Source organism: Hypomesus transpacificus, unplaced genomic scaffold (assembly GCF_021917145.1).
Source record: "Hypomesus transpacificus isolate Combined female unplaced genomic scaffold, fHypTra1 scaffold_61, whole genome shotgun sequence".
In the NCBI taxonomy this organism is placed as follows: domain Eukaryota; kingdom Metazoa; phylum Chordata; class Actinopteri; order Osmeriformes; family Osmeridae; genus Hypomesus; species Hypomesus transpacificus.
The window spans coordinates 642,098-662,331 of NW_025814034.1; the positions used below are offsets into that span (position 1 = coordinate 642,098).

At 43.5% G+C, this 20,234-nt stretch overlaps 3 protein-coding genes across 8 annotated transcripts in view; 2 read left to right on the plus strand and 1 right to left on the minus strand.

Annotated features, from left to right (window-relative positions):
* Window positions 1–257: 257 nt before the first annotated feature.
* Window positions 258–4,265, minus strand: LOC124465936 (butyrophilin subfamily 1 member A1-like). The gene is made up of 7 exons (XM_047017607.1): window positions 4,222–4,265; window positions 2,763–2,821; window positions 2,102–2,449; window positions 1,733–2,026; window positions 1,448–1,591; window positions 1,274–1,352; window positions 258–1,083 (listed from the first exon to the last, which is right to left on the minus strand). Exons 2-6 carry the CDS (start codon window positions 2,815–2,817, stop codon window positions 1,288–1,290), a joined length of 906 nt encoding a protein of 301 aa, XP_046873563.1. The 5' UTR covers window positions 2,818–2,821; window positions 4,222–4,265; the 3' UTR covers window positions 258–1,083; window positions 1,274–1,287.
* Window positions 4,266–5,493: 1,228 nt separating this feature from the next.
* Window positions 5,494–14,841, plus strand: LOC124465937 (basement membrane-specific heparan sulfate proteoglycan core protein-like). Of its 2 annotated transcripts, none has more exons than XM_047017610.1 (8): window positions 5,494–5,597; window positions 11,322–11,537; window positions 11,667–11,912; window positions 12,065–12,205; window positions 12,959–13,012; window positions 13,156–13,230; window positions 13,382–13,444; window positions 14,151–14,841. In XM_047017610.1, exons 1-7 carry the CDS (start codon window positions 5,531–5,533, stop codon window positions 13,435–13,437), a joined length of 855 nt encoding a protein of 284 aa, XP_046873566.1. In that variant the 5' UTR covers window positions 5,494–5,530; the 3' UTR covers window positions 13,438–13,444; window positions 14,151–14,841. The 2 variants fall into 2 exon arrangements, with proteins under 2 accessions (XP_046873566.1, XP_046873565.1); XM_047017609.1 differs by having other exon boundaries at window positions 5,497–5,597; window positions 11,322–11,588.
* A 1,807-nt stretch (window positions 14,842–16,648) lies between these two features.
* Window positions 16,649–20,234, plus strand: part of LOC124465945 (butyrophilin subfamily 1 member A1-like) — a 4,339-nt gene continuing 753 nt past the window's right edge. Inside the window, exons 1-6 of one of the 5 annotated variants that reach the window (XM_047017632.1) lie at window positions 16,649–16,819; window positions 18,113–18,171; window positions 18,620–18,967; window positions 19,124–19,408; window positions 19,539–19,569; window positions 19,745–20,234. The exon at window positions 19,745–20,234 is cut by the window's right edge and continues 753 nt beyond it. In XM_047017632.1, the coding sequence (XP_046873588.1) occupies window positions 16,776–16,819; window positions 18,113–18,171; window positions 18,620–18,967; window positions 19,124–19,408; window positions 19,539–19,569; window positions 19,745–19,769 (792 nt within the window). In that variant the 5' untranslated portion in view covers window positions 16,649–16,775 and the 3' untranslated portion in view covers window positions 19,770–20,234. The other 4 variants (XM_047017631.1, XM_047017633.1, XM_047017635.1 and 1 more) reach the window with 4 other exon arrangements.

A 20,234-nucleotide genomic window follows, 5' to 3' on the forward strand; every position in this document is an offset into this window, starting at 1 on the left:
CCCCCTCTATGTCAGCGGATGGGACATTTGAGCCTAACTTAAAAGTATACGTCTAATAAAAGTAAATCAAAAACCATTAAAAAGTATTTGAAGTCATGGGTCCCAGCAAAGGGGCCTCACAAGGCCCAGACACTGGTTGAAGGTATAATAAAACAGGTAAGTGTGAGCAGAGGAGACACAAATATCTTTCTTGCAGTATTTGATAAAAAAACAAAGACAATTTCACAAATCACATTTCAAATGCAAAGAAAATGCAAAACAGTTAAGGTGTTGTTTAATGACACCTTAATCTCAACGACATGGTACGATAGAAAATCATTAACATAGTCACAACTGCAAAGATTTTTCACACACACAAAATAAAAATGTAACTCAACAAAACACAAGCCACAGTCTTTGCGGTATCTCGAGCCACAGTCTTTGTGGTTTCCCAGTATAAATACAATGTAACTCAACAAAAACACAAGCTGCCGTCTTTGCGGGAATAAAAAACAATAATACAAATACCCTTCTGAGATAAAATCTGTAAAATGCTTTGGTAAAAAGGTAGGTTTTAAACTGTCTTTTGAAAATGTCTATCTATTTTTAGGGGCAAACTATAGAACCCTGCCATGCACGCACATGCACACACTTGCACCCCTTGCGTCTGCTCAGCCGAATCATGGAGTCATCGGGTCATCTTCCTCCCGGATGATGAATCATGGAGTCATCGGGTCATCTTCCTCCCTGATGATGAATCATGGAGTCATCGGGTCATCTTCCTCCCTGATGATGAATCATGGAGTCATGGAGTCATCTTCCTCCCTGATGATGAATCATGGAGTCATCTTCCTCCCTGATGATGAATCATGGAGTCATCTTCCTCCCTGATGATGAATCATGGAGTCATCTTCCTCCCTGATGATGAATCATGGAGTCATCTTCCTCCCTGATGATGAATCATGGAGTCATCTTCCTCCCTGATGATGAATCATGGAGTCATCTTCCTCCCTGATGATGAATCATGGAGTCATCTTCCTCCCTGATGATGAATCATGGAGTCATCTTCCTCCCTGATGATGAATCATGGAGTCATCTTCCTCCCTGATGATGAATCACTGTATTAACATCCCCACTTTACTGACAGCAACACTAATAACAATCACACATGAAGTAGTAGGTCTTAGAGTAGAAGTAGAGGCTGACAGTAGAACTCATTGAAGGACTCGACCAATAAGAGGCCCTCCTTAACCTCAACACACACATGGACAAACTGTACACCCACACACAGTACCTGGTAGCATTGGGTCATCGATTCCTCAGTGGATAGTCTCCAGTCCCGCTGTCTCGGTCATCAAGTTCAACACATTCCCCTTTAGAGTCAAAAATATCTGTTAGAAATACCAGAGGAAAAATAATGTTTCTACGCACGCACGCGCACACACACACACACACGACTGTGTCTTACTTTTACTGCTTGCTGTATGTTTAATCCGAGAGCGGAGGTAGTATACTGCTACACAGGTGACCAGAATGACCAGAAACAGGACCCCCGTAGTAACAGAGACAGGAACAGCTATATTAGGCTTTGGACACGGCTGACATAAATCATCTGAAAGACACAGAAGGTGAACACTCATGAGACATACCTGACAGAAAGAGATGAAGCACTAATGAAGAACAAGACACAGGAAGATCTCATAGATTAACTGCTACTGAATAATAACAACAAGGTTATAGTACAGAACCTCACCAGGAACATGGATCTCTGTCTTCCTGGTCTGGTTGAGTCTCTGCAGATGAACCCTGCAGGTGAACCTGTTGGTGTCTGTCTTCTGTACAGTCACTCTGCTTGTCACAGTGTAGCGTTGGTGAGGGCCGGGGTCAGGGAGTCTGTCTGTCTGTGGGACATCAGCAGGGAGGAGGCGTCCCTTACTGTCCCTCCACTCCAGCTCAGGTTCTGGGTACCAGCCTCCAGACTCACACTGGAGACCCACCCCATCTTCTCTGGCTCCCACGATGGAGACCTCTGGTTTGGAAACCTCCCCTACAGAGACAGACTTATTTAACCGTGTCAACAATTATTAACAATCTCAAACAGCTTGTATCTAATGTAACTTACCAACACTGAGCTGGATGACAGTCTTCTGGACCTGCCCGTCCTTAATAACAAGGCAGGTGTAGCTCCCCTCATCCTCCAGCTTCACTCTGAAGAGTTTCAGGGAGACGTTGCCCCTGACCAGTTCATCTTCAAACAGCATCGTCCTGTATTTGTAAGACGGATTCTTGCCACCTTGTAAGTTACGACCATCCCGGTAGAATTGTACCATAGCAGGTTCCAGGTCAGGTCTGGACCACTCCACTGTCAGGAACTCTGCATCGATGGAAGGTTCCAGGGAACACGGCAGGATGACATAATCACCCTCTACAGCAACGATGCGGTCAAGTGAACCAATCAGCCGAGACTCTCCTGGAAGAACAGACACAAAGAGAATCCGTCGGGGACTATCAAGGGGTGTTTGATAAAACTACATATGTGGAATTACATTTCTTAGACAGCTAGTTTTTTTTATAATTAAAAAGCCTTACTATTAATTGTTCCGGTCAAAGCACAGGAAACAAGAGTTGTCTGAAATATGTAACCTTCATCTCCAGTGTATAGTAACCCACTCCTCCCTGCCACACATCCCTAGTCTGACAGGTAAACTATGAACTGTGTTTTCAGCAACATGTGTTTTGTCATCACAGGTGTGTTTCTGCATCTTGATGGTAAACAGACTCACCAGCAGGAGAGCCTCCAGGGATGAGGAGCACCAGGAGACACAGTAGAACCAGCATCACTCTGGAGACACACAGTTATACTGTTTATATAGACTGTTACACACACAATTATACTGTTTTATATTAGCTGTTAGACACACAGTTATACTGTTTATATAGACTGTTACACACACAATTATACTGTTTTATATTAGCTGTTAGACACAGTTATACTGTTTATATAGACTGTTACACACACAATTGTACTGTTTTATATTAGCTGTTACACACACAGTTATACTGTTTATATAGACTGTTACACACACAATTAGACTGTTTTATATTAGCTGTTACACACACAGTTATACTGTTTATATAGACTGTTAGACACACAATTATACTGTTTTATATTAGCTGTTAGACACAGTTATACTGTTTATATAGACTGTTACACACACAATTATACTGTTTTATATTAGCTGTTACACACACAGTTATACTGTTTATATAGACTGTTAGACACACAATTATACTGTTTTATATTAGCTGTTAGACACACAGTTATACTGTTTATATAGACTGTTACACACGCAATTATACTGTTTTATATTAGCTGTTACACACACAGTTATACTGTTTATATAGACTGTTAGACACACAATTATACTGTTTTATATTAGCTGTTAGACACACAGTTATACTGTTTATATAGACTGTTACACACACAATTATACTGTTTTATATTAGTTCTCGTACTTCGTAGTTCAGTGGAGTTTCACCGCCTCAGTCTTCATTAAACGCGTGTTACACTTTTAGGAATGACGGGTCGTCCACTGTTGGTTATATAAAGGTTAAATAAATAAATAGCAAGTCAGTTATGACTTTCTTGACAGTAGGGAGACATTTAATAAATATGTATGAAGAACAAATGACTTGTATGCAAGTTACTTTTAATGACAATACATAAAAGGTATGAAGAGATTAAGTTAACAAAATAACTGTAACAAAATACTATTTTCAGACATCCCAACCCCCCCCCCCCCTCTCCTTCACAACTGTTTCATGACATGACCACGTGACTATTTAGCTTCCCGATACTCAAAGTTGACGTAGCCTTTTTCTGGCTCTGGGAAGTAAATTAGGGTCGATAGTATTTTGCATCTGTAAAAAGGTTTTGCATCTGCAAAAAAGTTGAAGAGGAAAATAGATCGTACTCCCCGTTTGTGAAGTTGAGATTGTGAGGACTGTTGTGTATGTTATGTAGGCTACTGATTATGAGGACATGTTTACGAGCTTTTGTTAAAATGTCGGACACTAAATTTGACTGCGCCATCATATTGTGGAAATCATTTTAGATTCCATTATGCACCTTCTAGAGGAAATGGACGCAACAAATGGTACAAATTAAGTGTACATAGATTAAAATATTGTGCACAAACAACAGCTAATTGTTGCATTGTTAAAAAATAAAGAATTGCATACCTTCCACTACTGAACCACTCCTTTTCTCCGCCATGTTGAAAGTTGAAAGGTCATTCAACTCGGAAAATCTGATTATTATTTTTTCATGATCTTTATTGAATTTAATGATACATTGTACATCTACCATGACATTCGTAATTTCAAGATCAAATCAATATGAATTAACGCAAGGCACCTTGTGTAAACAAAGAAGACATCAAATATAAACAGTCATTTTGAAAAGTGTCTCTTTATTTGTCCTATAATAAAACAATATATTTTATTATCACAGTAAATTTCTGTGCTTTTCTAGATTGCATGTATTGCAATTACCTTTTGTCATCCAACAGCAGACCAAAAACAATATGGTTTCTAGAAGAAGTGGGCATGGATCGTATTTGCCTCCAACCAAAACTCGCATTTACCGTGATAGCGCGGGAAGGCACAACAAAATGGGAAACAATTATTGTCATCTTTACCGTTGAACATTTTACCCCTTGGTTTAACATGAAGTGACGCCGGCGCTGCGTGAAGTCGAACACACCTGAAGTTACGCCCATCTAGACAGTTAGTCTTTACCCGGGGTGACCTCATGCAGAACATGGCAGAATGTGGCTACTAGTTTCGCATGGTGTGTTCGACTTCTGCAACCGGCTGACTTGAAGCTGAGAATGCCATTGGCTGCTTCAAGTCAGTCGGTCTGCAGGCGGCTGTTAATCGACGCCGGAGCTGCATGAAGTCGAACGCTGATGTCGAACGTACCTGGTCACCTGGGGTCGGCGCTGTCTGAAGGAGATAAGTCGGGTGCGGTATTACCCCTGTAGTGCACCGTTTCATCCACTAGATGGCAGGAGCAACACTTGAACCTACCAGGCACACACAAAGCAGCACGGCAGTGCTACAGTGCAGTTTATACTATAATATCATGTGTGTTCATATCAATAAGAGAGAAACACAGCCAAGAAGGTTCACAGCAAGAAGTGAGGTGAATGTGTGTGTGTGTGTATCATGATAGACAGTGTGTGTGTGTGTATCATGATATCTGCCCCCTGCTGGTTATACAGTGTGTGTGTGTGTGTGTGTGTGTGTGTGTATCATGGTATCCACCCCCCTGCTGGTTAGACAGTGTGTGTGTGTGTATCATGGTATCCACCCCCCTGCTGGTTAGACAGTGTGTGTGTGTGTATGATGGTATCTGCCCCCCTGCTGGTTAGACAGTGTGTGTGTGTGTATGATGGTATCTGCCCCCCTGCTGGTTAGACAGTGTGTGTGTGTGTATGATGGTATCAGCCCCCCTGCTGGTTAGTCAGTCAGTCAGCAGCCAGACAGGATGGAGTTCACACCACTCTGCTTCATGCTCTGTGTCTACTGCTCCATCCTCTCACCTGTCTGCTGCTGTGAGTACTGTTCTACTGTTCTATCCTGCTTCTACTGTTCTATCCTGGTTCTACTGTTCTATCCTGCTTCTACTGTTCTATCCTGGTTCTACTGTTCTATCCTGCTTCTACTGTTCTATCCTGCTTCTACTGTTCTATCCTGCTTCTACTGTTCTATCCTGGTTCTACTGTTCTATCCTCTCACCTGTCTGCTGCTGTGAGTACTGTTCTACTGTTCTATCCTGGTTCTACTGTTCTATCCTGCTTCTACTGTTCTATCCTGGTTCTACTGTTCTATCCTGCTTCTACTGTTCTATCCTGCTTCTACTGTTCTATCCTGGTTCTACTGTTCTATCCTGCTTCTACTGTTCTATTCTGCTTCTACTGTTCTATCCTGCTTCTACTGTTCTATCCTGCTTCTACTGTTCTATCCTGCTTCTACTGTTCTATCCTGGTTCTACTGTTCTATCCTCTCACCTGTCTGCTGCTGTGAGTACTGTTCTACTGTTCTATCCTGGTTCTACTGTTCTATCCTGCTTCTACTGTTCTATCCTGGTTCTACTGTTCTATCCTGCTTCTACTGTTCTATCCTGCTTATACTGTTCTATCCTGGTTCTACTGTTCTATCCTGGTTCTACTGTTCTATCCTCTCACCTGTCTGCTGCTGTGAGTACTGTTCTACTGTTCTATCCTGCTTCTACTGTTCTATCCTGCTTCTACTGTTCTATCCTGGTTCTACTGTTCTATCCTGCTTCTACTGTTCTATCCTGCTTCTACTGTTCTATCCTGGTTCTACTGTTCTATCCTCTCACCTGTCTGCTGCTGTGAGTACTGTTCTACTGTTCTATCCTGCTTCTACTGTTCTATCCTGCTTCTACTGTTCTATCCTGCTTCTACTGTTCTATCCTGGTTCTACTGTTCTATCCTCTCACCTGTCTGCTGCTGTGAGTACTGTTCTACTGTTCTATCCTGGTTCTACTGTTCTATCCTGCTTCTACTGTTCTATCCTGGTTCTACTGTTCTATCCTGCTTCTACTGTTCTATCCTGGTTCTACTGTTCTATCCTGCTTCTACTGTTCTATCCTGCTTCTACTGTTCTATCCTGGTTCTACTGTTCTATCCTCTCACCTGTCTGCTGCTGTGAGTACTGTTCTACTGTTCTATCCTGCTTCTACTGTTCTATCCTGGTTCTACTGTTCTATCCTGGTTCTACTGTTCTATCCTGCTTCTACTGTTCTATCCTGGTTCTACTGTTCTATCCTGGTTCTACTGTTCTATCCTCTCACCTGTCTGCTGCTGTGAGTACTGTTCTACTGTTCTATCCTGCTTCTACTGTTCTATCCTGCTTCTACTGTTCTATCCTGGTTCTACTGTTCTATCCTGCTTCTACTGTTCTATCCTGGTTCTACTGTTCTATCCTGGTTCTACTGTTCTATCCTCTCACCTGTCTGCTGCTGTGAGTACTGTTCTACTGTTCTATCCTGCTTCTACTGTTCTATCCTGCTTCTACTGTTCTATCCTGGTTCTACTGTTCTATCCTGCTTCTACTGTTCTATCCTGGTTCTACTGTTCTATCCTGGTTCTACTGTTCTATCCTGCTTCTACTGTTCTATCCTGGTTCTACTGTTCTATCCTGGTTCTACTGTTCTATCCTGCTTCTACTGTTCTATCCTGGTTCTACTGTTCTATCCTGGTCCTACTGTTCTATCCTGGTTCTAATGTTCCATCCTCTCACCTGTCTGCTGCTGTGAGTACTGTTCTACTGTTCTATCCTGCTTCTACTGTTCTATCCTGGTTCTACTGTTCTATCCTGGTCCTACTGTTCTATCCTGGTTCTACTGTTCTATCCTGGTTCTAATGTTCCATCCTCTCACCTGTCTGCTGCTGTGAGTACTGTTCTACTGTTCTATCCTGCTTCTACTGTTCTATCCTGGTTCTACTGTTCTATCCTGGTTCTACTGTTCTATCCTCTCACCTGTCTGCTGCTGTGAGTACTGTTCTACTGTTCTATCCTGCTTCTACTGTTCTATCCTGGTTCTACTGTTCTATCCTGCTTCTACTGTTCTATCCTGCTTCTACTGTTCTATCCTGGTTCTACTGTTCTATCCTGCTTCTACTGTTCTATCCTGGTTCTACTGTTCTATCCTGCTTCTACTGTTCTATCCTGGTTCTACTGTTCTATCCTGGTCCTACTGTTCTATCCTGGTTCTAATGTTCCATCCTCTCACCTGTCTGCTGCTGTGAGTACTGTTCTACTGTTCTATCCTGCTTCTACTGTTCTATCCTGGTTCTACTGTTCTATCCTGGTCCTACTGTTCTATCCTGGTTCTACTGTTCTATCCTGGTTCTAATGTTCCATCCTCTCACCTGTCTGCTGCTGTGAGTACTGTTCTACTGTTCTATCCTGCTTCTACTGTTCTATCCTGGTTCTACTGTTCTATCCTGGTCCTACTGTTCTATCCTGGTTCTACTGTTCTATCCTGGTTCTACTGTTCTATCCTGCTTCTACTGTTCTATCCTGGTTCTACTGTTCTATCCTGGTTCTACTGTTCTATCCTCTCATCTGTCTGCTCCTGTGAGTACTGTTCTACTGTTCTATCCTGCTTCTACTGTTCTATCCTGCTTCTACTGTTCTATCCTGCTTCTACTGTTCTATCCTGGTTCTACTGTTCTATCCTCTCACCTGTCTGCTGCTGTGAGTACTGTTCTACTGTTCTATCCTGCTTCTACTGTTCTATCCTGCTTCTACTGTTCTATCCTGGTTCTACTGTTCTATCCTGCTTCTACTGTTCTATCCTGCTTCTACTGTTCTATCCTGCTTCTACTGTTCTATCCTGGTTCTACTGTTCTATCCTGCTTCTACTGTTCTATCCTCTCACCTGTCTGCTGCTGTGAGTACTGTTCTACTGTTCTATCCTGCTTCTACTGTTCTATCCTGGTTCTACTGTTCTATCCTGCTTCTACTGTTCTATCCTGCTTCTACTGTTCTATCCTGGTTCTTATGTTCTATCCTGCTTCTACTGTTCTATCCTGGTTCTACTGTTCTATCCTGGTTCTACTGTTCTATCCTGCTTCTACTGTTCTATCCTGGTTCTACTGTTCTATCCTGGTCCTACTGTTCTATCCTGGTTCTAATGTTCCATCCTCTCACCTGTCTGCTGCTGTGAGTACTGTTCTACTGTTCTATCCTGCTTCTACTGTTCTATCCTGGTTCTACTGTTCTATCCTGGTCCTACTGTTCTATCCTGGTTCTACTGTTCTATCCTGGTTCTACTGTTCCATCCTCTCACCTGTCTGCTGCTGTGAGTACTGTTCTACTGTTCTATCCTGCTTCTACTGTTCTATCCTGGTTCTACTGTTCTATCCTGGTTCTACTGTTCTATCCTCTCACCTGTCTGCTGCTGTGAGTACTGTTCTACTGTTCTATCCTGCTTCTACTGTTCTATCCTGGTTCTACTGTTCTATCCTGCTTCTACTGTTCTATACTGCTTCTACTGTTCTATCCTGGTTCTACTGTTCTATCCTGCTTCTACTGTTCTATCCTGGTTCTACTGTTCTATCCTGGTCCTACTGTTCTATCCTGGTTCTAATGTTCCATCCTCTCACCTGTCTGCTGCTGTGAGTACTGTTCTACTGTTCTATCCTGCTTCTACTGTTCTATCCTGGTTCTACTGTTCTATCCTGGTCCTACTGTTCTATCCTGGTTCTACTGTTCTATCCTGGTTCTAATGTTCCATCCTCTCACCTGTCTGCTGCTGTGAGTACTGTTCTACTGTTCTATCCTGCTTCTACTGTTCTATCCTGGTTCTACTGTTCTATCCTGGTCCTACTGTTCTATCCTGGTTCTACTGTTCTATCCTGGTTCTAATGTTCCATCCTCTCACCTGTCTGCTGCTGTGAGTACTGTTCTACTGTTCTATCCTGCTTCTACATTTTTATCCTGGTTCTACTGTTCTATCCTGGTCCTACTGTTCTATCCTGGTTCTACTGTTCTATCCTGGTTCTAATGTTCCATCCTCTCACCTGTCTGCTGCTGTGAGTACTGTTCTACTGTTCTATCCTGCTTCTACTGTTCTATCCTGGTTCTACTGTTCTATCCTGGTTCTACTGTTCTATCCTCTCACCTGTCTGCTGCTGTGAGTACTGTTCTACTGTTCTATCCTGCTTCTACTGTTCTATCCTGGTTCTACTGTTCTATCCTGCTTCTACTGTTCTATACTGCTTCTACTGTTCTATCCTGGTTCTACTGTTCTATCCTGCTTCTACTGTTCTATCCTGGTTCTACTGTTCTATCCTGGTCCTACTGTTCTATCCTGGTTCTAATGTTCCATCCTCTCACCTGTTTGCTGCTGTGAGTACTGTTCTACTGTTCTATCCTGCTTCTACTGTTCTATCCTGGTTCTACTGTTCTATCCTGGTCCTACTGTTCTATCCTGGTTCTACTGTTCTATCCTGGTTCTAATGTTCCATCCTCTCACCTGTCTGCTGCTGTGAGTACTGTTCTACTGTTCTATCCTGCTTCTACTGTTCTATCCTGGTTCTACTGTTCTATCCTGGTCCTACTGTTCTATCCTGGTTCTACTGTTCTATCCTGGTTCTAATGTTCCATCCTCTCACCTGTCTGCTGCTGTGAGTACTGTTCTACTGTTCTATCCTGCTTCTACATTTTTATCCTGGTTCTACTGTTCTATCCTGGTCCTACTGTTCTATCCTGGTTCTACTGTTCTATCCTGGTTCTAATGTTCCATCCTCTCACCTGTCTGCTGCTGTGAGTACTGTTCTACTGTTCTATCCTGGTTCTACTGTTCTATCCTGGTTCTACTGTTCTATCCTGGTCCTACTGTTCTATCCTGGTCCTACTGTTCCTGTCTAAGCAGCATTTTGAGACAGTAATTTACGCCTTTGTCACTACTAGACTGGATTATTGTAATGTATTGTATGTGGGGGTCAGTGGGTCCTCTATCGCTCATCTCCAGTTGGTGCAAAACGCTGCTGCACGTCTTTTAACTGGAACACGTAATTACTGGCACATTTCCCCCATTTTATCTTCACTCCACTGGCTCCCTATGGCCTAGCCCCCCTGTACATCTTTGAGCTGTTACATCCCTATAGACCCACCCGTTCTCTCAGGTCAGCCGATTAACTGCTCCTAAGTGTGCCCAAAGCAAAGTACAAGCTAAAAGGGGATCGTGCTTTTGCAGTAGCGGCTCCTAAACTGTGGAATGTTTAACCCTTATACATTGGACAGGCAGCCTCACTACCTGTTTTAAGTCTCTTCTTAAGACCCACCTCTATGCTTTGGCTTTTGAAAACTGAAATGAAAGTTGTGTCTGGTTATATTGATGGTATTGGATCTTTGTATAATGTGTTACTGTTTCTGTATTTGTATGAGACGTGTGAGCCTGTTTTAGGGCTTTTTATGTATTCTTTTATTGTTTTACTGTACAGCACTTTGTGTTTCACCCTGGATTTCAAAGTGCTTTATGAATAAATTTTGCTTGCTTGCTGTTCCATCTTGTTTCTACTGTTCTATCCTGATTCTACTGTTCTACAGCGCTCTACCTAGCTGACAGTGTTTTTCAATTCAGGTTGAAAGTTGTTTTTAATGTAACATATATTTGACAGCTGTGAGCTCCCCTTCTCTCTCTCTCTCTCTCTCTCTCTCTCTCTCTGTCTCTGTCTCTCTCTGTCTCTCTCTCTGTCTCTCTCTCTCTCTCTCTCTCTCTCTCTCTCTCTCTCCTACAGTCTCCCTGAGGATCAGTCCCAGCAAATCTCAGTTCTTCAGGTATGAGTCTGTCTTCCTGATCTGTGAGGATCAGGGGAGCTCTGCTGGAGGGAGGGTGAGGAGGAACACCACAGCCAGAGAGCTTTTAGAGTGTGGAGCACCACGCTGGGGGAGGTTAGAAGGCTCTTCCTGCATCATCAGTGGTGTGACCCCATCAGACAGTGGAGTGTACTTGTGTGAGTCTGGCTCAGGAGAACACAGCCATGCTGTCAACATCACAGTACATGGTACGTTCACATGGTCTGAATAAATCACTGTTGTTTAATTGGATTCAAGATCATTTGAATCTGTCTCTTTTGTTGTAGATGGAGCTGTGATCCTGGAGAGTCCTGTCCTCCCTGTGAACCAGGGACAAGCTGTGACTCTACGCTGTAGATGCCAGACACCTCCCTCTAACCTCACAGCTGCCTTCTACAAGGATGGATCTCTGGTCAGGACTGAGGCTGCAGGAGAGATGACCATCCCTGCTGTGTCTACATCTGATGCAGGGTTGTACAAGTGCAGGAACTCTGAGCTGGGAGGATCTCCAGAGAGCTGGCTGGCTGTGAGAGGTGAGATTTTCTTTTAAAATATGATTTCACTGGATGAATGTTTGAAACTGTTGGCTGAATAATAATGCGATTATCATTGAGATCATTTTCTTTTTTTGGTTTGCTTGTCAATGTTTTAAATACATCTGATGGTTGATATTTCCATCTTCAAGCCCTCCCTTCCCTTCCTCCCTCCCCCTCTCTCCTTCCCACCTCCCCCTCCCTTCCTGTGGTGGTCTCTCTGCTGGTGGCTGGTCTCTCTGTCTCTCTGGTCTCTCTGCTGGTGGTGCTGCTCCTCTGGAAGAGACGTAAAGGTAAGACTCTGCTGTTCATTAAGACAGTGTATAAACAAGAGTCAGATAACTGAGTGGTTAGGGAATCGCGCTATTAATCAGAAGGTTGCCGTGCAGGTGTCCTTGGGTAAGGCACTTCACCCTACTTGCCTCGGGGGGAATGTCCCTGTATTTACTGTAAGTCACTCTGGATAAGAGCGTCTGCAAAATGGCTAAATGTAAATGTAAACAAGAGACTCTTTAAAACAGACGTTAACAGGACTTTCTGCTCTCTGTGTTTGTGTGTGTATACGCTGGTGTGTGTGTGTGGTGTGTGTGTGTGTATATGCTGGTGTGTGTGTGTGGTGTGGTGTGGTGTGTGGTGTGTGTGGTGTGTGTGTGGTGTGTGTGTGTGTATATATGCTGGTGTGTGTGTATATGCTGGTGTGTGTGTGTGGTGTGTGTGTATATATGCTGGTGTGTGTGTGGTGTGTGTGTGTGTGTGTGTATATATGCCGGTGTGTGTATATATGCTGGTGTGTCTGTGTGTGGTGTGTGTGTATATATGCTGGTGTGTGTGTGTGTTCCTCTAAGTGGTGGGGAGGGAGCTGCTCCCAGAGATGTGACCTACGCTGACGTCAGACTCAGACAGGATCCAGAACCCAGCAGGAGGAGAGAGAGAGGTAGAGAGAGGTAGACACACACAGGAGACAGAGAGGTAGAGAGAGGTAGACACACACAGGAGAGAGAGAGGTAGAGAGAGGTAGAGATCTGACCAGTGTTGATGTTCCTCAGAGAGACCCCCTCCAGCAGCAGAGTCTGTCTACTCAGCAGTGAGGACAGACACTGGTGAGACACACACAAACACACACATTCACACACAAACACACTCACACACACACACACACACACACACACACACACACACACACACACACACACACACACACACACATATCCTCCCAGTCCAGTTGATCTCTGTCCTGTGTCAGGTTCAGCAGGAGCCAGTGGTGACGTGACCTACTCTGACATCAACCTCAGACACCAAACACCACAGAAGAAGAGAGGTGGGTGGGGCCTACAGACCAGGGGCATTGTGGGAATTAGGAGGAAGATTTCTGATCAACTGGAGGTGTGGATACATGTATGCAGATAGTTGTATGTAGTGTGTTTATGTGTGTGTGTGTGTGTGTGTGTGTATGTGTGTGTGTGTTACAGAGAAGCCCCTCCCCCCAGAACCTGGTGTCATCTACTCCTCAGTGAGACCAGGCTGAGCTGCAGGTACCAAACTGAACCTCCCCTGAACCAGCACCCACCCCCAACCCCTCCCCACACACACTCTGTACCATAGATATATATAAAGGCTACATGTCTTACGGCGGAGTCTAAAACGTCCGCACATGGCGGCCATCTTGCAACAGTCAACTCGCTCACCCATAACATTGTGTTGGTGCTACATGTACTTTTTAAATTACCATAACTTGCTCAATTTTCAACCGATTTTTAAACGGTTTGGTTTGTTATCAATGTCAGAGATGTCGTTATGCCACTGCATACTTATGAATAATTTATTTTTTAATTTTTTATAGAATATAAGCATGCAGTGGCTTAACGACATCTGTCGTTGATAACACACCAAACCGTTTAAAAATCGGTTGAAAATTGAGCAAGTTATGGTTACTCAAAAGTTCACATCTAGCTTTTATATATACAGTATCTATGCTCTTTAGCACCACCACCATACCCCCCCCCCCCCTCCCCCCCTCTGGACCAGTATGACCAATCAGAACTCTTAGCTCAGGAGTTGCGTTTGCTAGGCTGAGGTTCTGGGATAGAGGGGAAAGATTGAGATGTTGCACATGCACATAGCAATACACTACACACACACACACATGAACAGCAACACACCACAGACACACACACCTCTCAGTACATGTTTTCAAAGGGAGTTTTTCAGACGTGGTTAACCACCTTCTCTACTTCTCAGCCTCTGTCTACAGGCCCCCCAACCTGTGCCCCTCACCTTTAAGACCATCTTGTTCAGAACAGAGGGTGTACTGATCAAAAGCAGGGTTATTTGTAGATGTGGAAGAATGCTCTCGTTTAGCTGCGGTAGACCGCTCTCTCTGTCCTAGCACTCTGCTGGCATGCAAACTGCTCTTTACTGCAAGGCAGAGGTTGGAACTGACGCACAAAGTAGCTCATCGAAACTCTGCCGTTTGACCGCCTGCTGGAACAAACAACCCCTGTGTGTCAGTTTGAGGTGAAGCGCTGTGTTTCTGCTGATCAGAACTGTGGGAAAGAGCCTCTCTACTTGTCCACTCACAGACACGCCAGCCAGTAAGATGACATCTAACAGCCAAGACAAGGATGGACTTTCTAACTGGAACTGTGACCTGAACAGCTTTCAGCTGTAGTGACCCGGACGTGTGTTGTCATTGTGGCTGTTGTTTGCAGACTAGTAAACATATCCCTGATGAACAGGCCTGTTGTTGTTTACAGAGTAGTAAATGTGTCACTGATGAAGAGGCCTGTTGGAGACTGTACCTGTAATAACTTTAACCTGTCTTGTTGTTGATTTAATATCAGCTTATTTTGTCTGGTCGTGTCTTCCTGCTTGTTTACTTGCTGTAGCACCACCTGTAGCATCACCTGTAGAGTGGTGACCTAATAAAAGGTCTTGCTGTGAAGAAGTATGTGTGTAGTTCCTGTTTCAGACACTAGGTGGCAGCTGCCAGTTGTCATAGAGACCAACTGATAACTCACTAAAACATTTAATATCCATTGAACCCCTGGAGACCTGTGAGTCCAGTCATGTTCTCAGACCCAGGTACATACAGGTTCTGGACCAGGTAGATACAGGATCTGACCCAGGTACATACAGGATCTGACCCAGGTACATACAGGACCTGACCCAGGTAGATACAGGATCTGACCCAGGTAGATGCAGGACCTGACCCAGGTAGATACAGGACCTGACCCAGGTACATACAGGATCTGACCCAGGTACATACAGGATCAAACCCAGGTAGATACAGGATCTGACCCAGGTACATACAGGACCTGACCCAGGTACATACAGGATCTGACCCAGGTAGATACAGGATCTGACCCAGGTACATACAGGATCTGACCCAGGTACATACAGGACCTGATCCAGGTACATACAGGATCTGACCCAGGTACATACAGGACCTGACCCAGGTAGATACAGGATCTGACCCAGGTACATACAGGATCTGACCCAGGTACATACAGGACCTGACCCAGGTAGATACAGGACCTGACCCAGGTACATACAGGACCTGACCCAGGTACATACAGGATCTGACCCAGGTACATACAGGACCTGACCCAGGTAGATACAGGATCTGACCCAGGTACATACAGGACCTGACCCAGGTACATACAGGACCTGACCCAGGTAGATACAGGATCTGACCCAGGTACATACAGGACCTGATCCAGGTACATACAGATCTGATGTAGTCTCTGAGTTGATTAAACCTGGCAGGCCCTCGGGGAAGTCAAAGGGCACACACACACACATGTACACACCCACACACACAGTCTCACACATACAAAACCACAGAGCCACTAGGTTGCCAAACAGCCCACCACTGCCCCCTAGTGGAGTAGACAGGACACTGCTGGTATGGTGCTGTCATGCCAAAAACTGTCCGGGTGCCAAAAACTGTGTGTTGTGGCCGAAAACTGTATGAGACTACCATTACTGAACTAGTTGTTTGTCCGGACGTGAACTAGCTATGAACTGTCTAAATAATCCTAAAATGACCTCGCTGACTAAGAACTGAAGGGTTACCTCAGGTAAACCAGCATGGACCTAAAGAACAAGACACAGAACATAACAAGATCTTAGTTATGTAAGATGAACTGTCACTGACCAAAGGTTAGAACCAAGGGACCTAGGGTACACCAAGAAGGAATCGTCTGACCTAGGAAACAGGGATTGACGGATAGACTGACCTAGGATACAGGGACCGACATAGGGAACATCCGATATAGGAGACGAGAATAGAAAAGTCACACAGATAAACTAAGCACAGACAGACGAAACATGGACTATAGACTGTTATGACTGATAAGGAGAGAACAGCTGATGAACTGATGCAGGCAAGAGGAAGAGATAGCAGGAATAAGCCACATAGGCCATGTCTACCAATGTACGGTTAAAGGAATGTCTTGTGTAAAGAGTATAAGAATGACTAATGTTTATGCTTATGCCAGGCCTTCAACCGCGGAAGGCCCACTGTGTGTATCTATGATAAGATATGAAGAAAGAACAGGCACACCAGACTCCCGTCTCCTCGTGGACCAGAAGCCACCACACGTCCTACCTGACGTCACAATGCCACTCCCATTCAAGGTCCGTCGCTATGCCGACCTTGAATTCCTGAGATAGCTACGCATGCTGGCGGGACACTGTCCTGGTTGCTATACTGGTTGCTAGGTATGACATTCATGCATCATTACTCAAGTAAGTCCCAGTAATGAGACTGCAAACAGGATCAACTGGTCCTAACAGAAGAATGTGGGTGTTTGGAATGTGGGGGACACGTTCCAATATGTGCTGAATGTTCCGTGAAGAGTAATGACACCAACAGGAAGGGGAGGAGTCTTCAAGGTTGGGACCAGGTGAGGTAGCCCTACAGGTGATCAGACTGTCAGCATTACTGTCAGACACACACAGAACCGGATAGAGCACAGAGAGGAGGATGATGGTGAAAGCAGAGTTTTATAAAGGTCAGTACAATGTTTTTGATGTTGGAAGAGAGAGAGGGAGACTGACAGACAGACAGAGAGAGAGACAGAGAGAGACAGAGAGACAGAGAGAGAGAGAGAGACAGAGAGAGACAGAGAGACAGAGAGAGACAGAAAGAGACAGAGAGAGAGACAGACAGAGAGAGAGACAGAGAGACAGAGAGAGACACAGACAGAGAGAGAGACAGAGAGAGAGAGACAGAGACAGAGAGAGAGACAGAGAGAAACAGAGAGAGACAGAGAGATGCTGAATGTTGTAGCGATTTTGAACTGGCTGATGGTGAAACCAGAGTTTTATAAAGGTCAGTACAATGTTGTTTATGTTGGAAAGTAATTGATTTGCATGATAAATTAAAGTGACGTCCTTTTGGATCATTTTTCAAGTGTGTATAACAGTCAATATAAAACAGTATAATTTTGTGTCTGTAGTCAATATAAAACAGTATAATTGTGTGTCTGTAATCAATATAAAACAGTATAATTTAGTGTCTGTAGTCAATATAAAGCAGTATAATTGTGTGTCTGTAGTCAATATAAAGCAGTATAATTGTGTGTCTAACAGTCAATATAAAGCAGTATAATTTTGTGTCTAACAGTCAGTATGAAGCAGTATAATTGTGTGTCTAACAGCTAATATAAAACAGTATAATTGTGTGTGTAACAGTCTATATAAACAGTATAACTGTGTGTCTAACAGCTAATATAAAACAGTATAATTGTGTGTGTAACAGTCTATATAAACAGTTTAACTGTGTGTCTAACAGCTAATATAAAACAGTATAATTGTGTGTGTAACAGTCTATATAAACAGTATAACTGTGTGTCTAACAGCTAATATAAAACAGTATAATTGTGTGTGTAACAGTCTATATAAACAGTTTAACTGTGTGTCTAACAGCTAATATAAAACAGTATAATTGTGTGTCTAACAGCTAATATAAAGCAGTATAATTGTGTGTCTAACAGTCAATATAAAGCAGTATAATTTTGTGTCTAACAGTCAATATGAAGCAGTATAATTGTGTGTCTAACAGTCAATATGAAGCAGTATAATTGTGTGTGTAACAGTCTATATAAACAGTATAACTGTGTGTCTAACAGCTAATATAAAACAGTATAATTGTGTGTGTAACAGTCTATATAAACAGTATAACTGTGTGTCTCCAGAGTGATGCTGGTTCTACTGTGTCTCCTGGTGCTCCTCATCCCTGGAGGCTCTCCTGCTGGTGAGTCTGTTTACCATCAAGATGCAGAAACACACCTGTGATGACAAAACACATGTTGCTGAAAACACAGTTCATAGTTTACCTGTCAGACTAGGGATGTGTGGCAGGGAGGAGTGGGTTACTATACACTGGAGATGAAGGTTACATGTTAACTACCATGTACTGTAGATGAAGGTTACATGTTAACTACCATGTACTGGAGATGAAGGTTACATGTTAACTACCATGTACTGGAGATGAAGGTTATATGTTAACTACCATGTACTGGAGATGAAGGTTATATGTTAACTACCATGTACTGGAGATGAAGGTTATATGTTAACTACCATGTACTGTACATGAAGGTTATATGTTAACTACCATGTACTGTAAGTGAAAAACTAGTTTTCTAAGTGTCTAAGACCCAGATGGATTCTGTCTTTGTGTCTGTTCTTCCCTGTTCTTCCAGGAGAGTCTCAGCTGATTGGTTCACCTGACCCCATCGTTGCTGTAGCTGGTGATGATGTCATCCTGCCGTGTTCCCTGGAACCTCCCATAGATACAGAGAACCTGACAGTGGAGTGGACCAGACCTGACATGGAACCTGAATATGTACATTTATACAGGGATGGTCGTAACTTACCTAAGTACATAAATCCATCTTATAAATACAGGATGATGCTGTTTGAAGATGAACTGGTCAGGGGCAACGTCTCCCTGAAACTCTTCTATGTGAGGCTGGAGGATGAGGGGAGCTACACCTGCCTTGTTGTTAAGGACGGCAAGGTTAACAAGACTGTCATCCAGCTCAGTGTTGGTAAGTTAGATCAAATAGAGAAGATGCTAATGTGCCTAAAAGCTGTTGAAGAGTTCCTGATGTCTCTGATGGTCATATGCCTGTCTGTCTGTATGTATGTCTGTCTGTCTGTCTGTCTGTCTGTCTGTCTGTCTGTCTGTCTGTCTGTCTCAGTAGTGAAGGTATCTATCACCATCCTGGGAGCCAAAGATGGTAAGGTGGTTCTCCAGTGTGAGTCTGGAGGCTGGCCTGCTGAACCTGAGCTGGAGTGGAGGGACAGTGAGGGACGCCTCCTCCCTGCTGATGTCACACAGACAGACAGACTCCCTGACCCCGGCCCTCACCAACGCTACACTGTGACAAGCAGAGTGACTGTACAGAAGACAGACACCAACAGGTTCACCTGCAGGGTTCATCTGCAGAGACTCAACCAGATCAGGGAGACAGAGATCCATGTTCATGGTGAGGTTCTGTGTATTTTTTCATTGGTTGTTACCTGGCTATTGTTATTCAGTATTAATCTGTGGAGACCCAGACATGTGAACATATCTTTTCACCAGAATAGTGACTGTTTGTATACTGGGTGTTTCAGATCACAGTTTTCATCCTGAGGAACATGAACGGTACGTATATATGGGGGGAGGGTGGACTTCGAGTTTGTGTTTGAGAAAGTGTTTGTTCAAATTAAAGATTCAAATAGTGTTATTTTCTACTCTGTTTGTTAGTGTGTGTTTGTGTGTGTGTTTATGTGTATGTGTGTCACAGTTTTAACTTGACTAATTTTGGCTTTTTTCTCAGATCCCAGTCCAAAGAGGAACTGTAGAGACCAAGAATCTGTCATCATCTCCATCAAGAACCAGCATTTTGCACTTTTGAACTTCTGCTTTTGTGCTAACTGTGTGTTATTTATTGTTACGCATCATCAAGCAAGCAAGCAAGCAAGCAACATTTATTATAAAGCACTTTAAAATTCAAGGTGAAACACAAAGTCCTGTACAGTAAAACAATAAAATAATAAAAGCCCTAAAATACAAAGACTCAACACGTCTCACACAATACAAAATACAAAAAACAGTAACACATCATACAAAGATCCAATACCATCAATATAACCAGACACAAATTTCATATCAGTTTTCAAAGGCCAAAGCATAGAGGTGGTCTTAAGAAGAAATTTAAAAACAGGTATTGTGGCTGCCTGTCTAATGTGTAAGGGTAAAACATTCCAGTACAAAACCTACGTCACCTACACCATCACCCATGGTCCAGCCCCACCTACACCATCACC

Coding starts and splice junctions, on each gene's coding strand:
- LOC124465937 (XM_047017609.1), top strand. CDS start 5,531: ATGGAGTTCACACCACTCTGCTTCATGCTCTGTGTCTACTGCTCCATC. Junction 13,013..13,155: donor AGCAGTGAGGACAGACACTG/GTGAGACACACA, acceptor GTCCTGTGTCAG/GTTCAGCAGGAGCCAGTGGT. Junction 13,231..13,381: donor AACACCACAGAAGAAGAGAG/GTGGGTGGGGCC, acceptor TGTGTGTTACAG/AGAAGCCCCTCCCCCCAGAA.
- LOC124465936 (XM_047017607.1), bottom strand. CDS start 2,817: ATGCTGGTTCTACTGTGTCTCCTGGTGCTCCTCATCCCTGGAGGCTCT. Junction 2,450..2,762: donor CCCTGGAGGCTCTCCTGCTG/GTGAGTCTGTTT, acceptor CTGTTCTTCCAG/GAGAGTCTCGGCTGATTGGT. Junction 1,592..1,732: donor GACAGAGATCCATGTTCCTG/GTGAGGTTCTGT, acceptor TGTGTCTTTCAG/ATGATTTATGTCAGCCGTGT.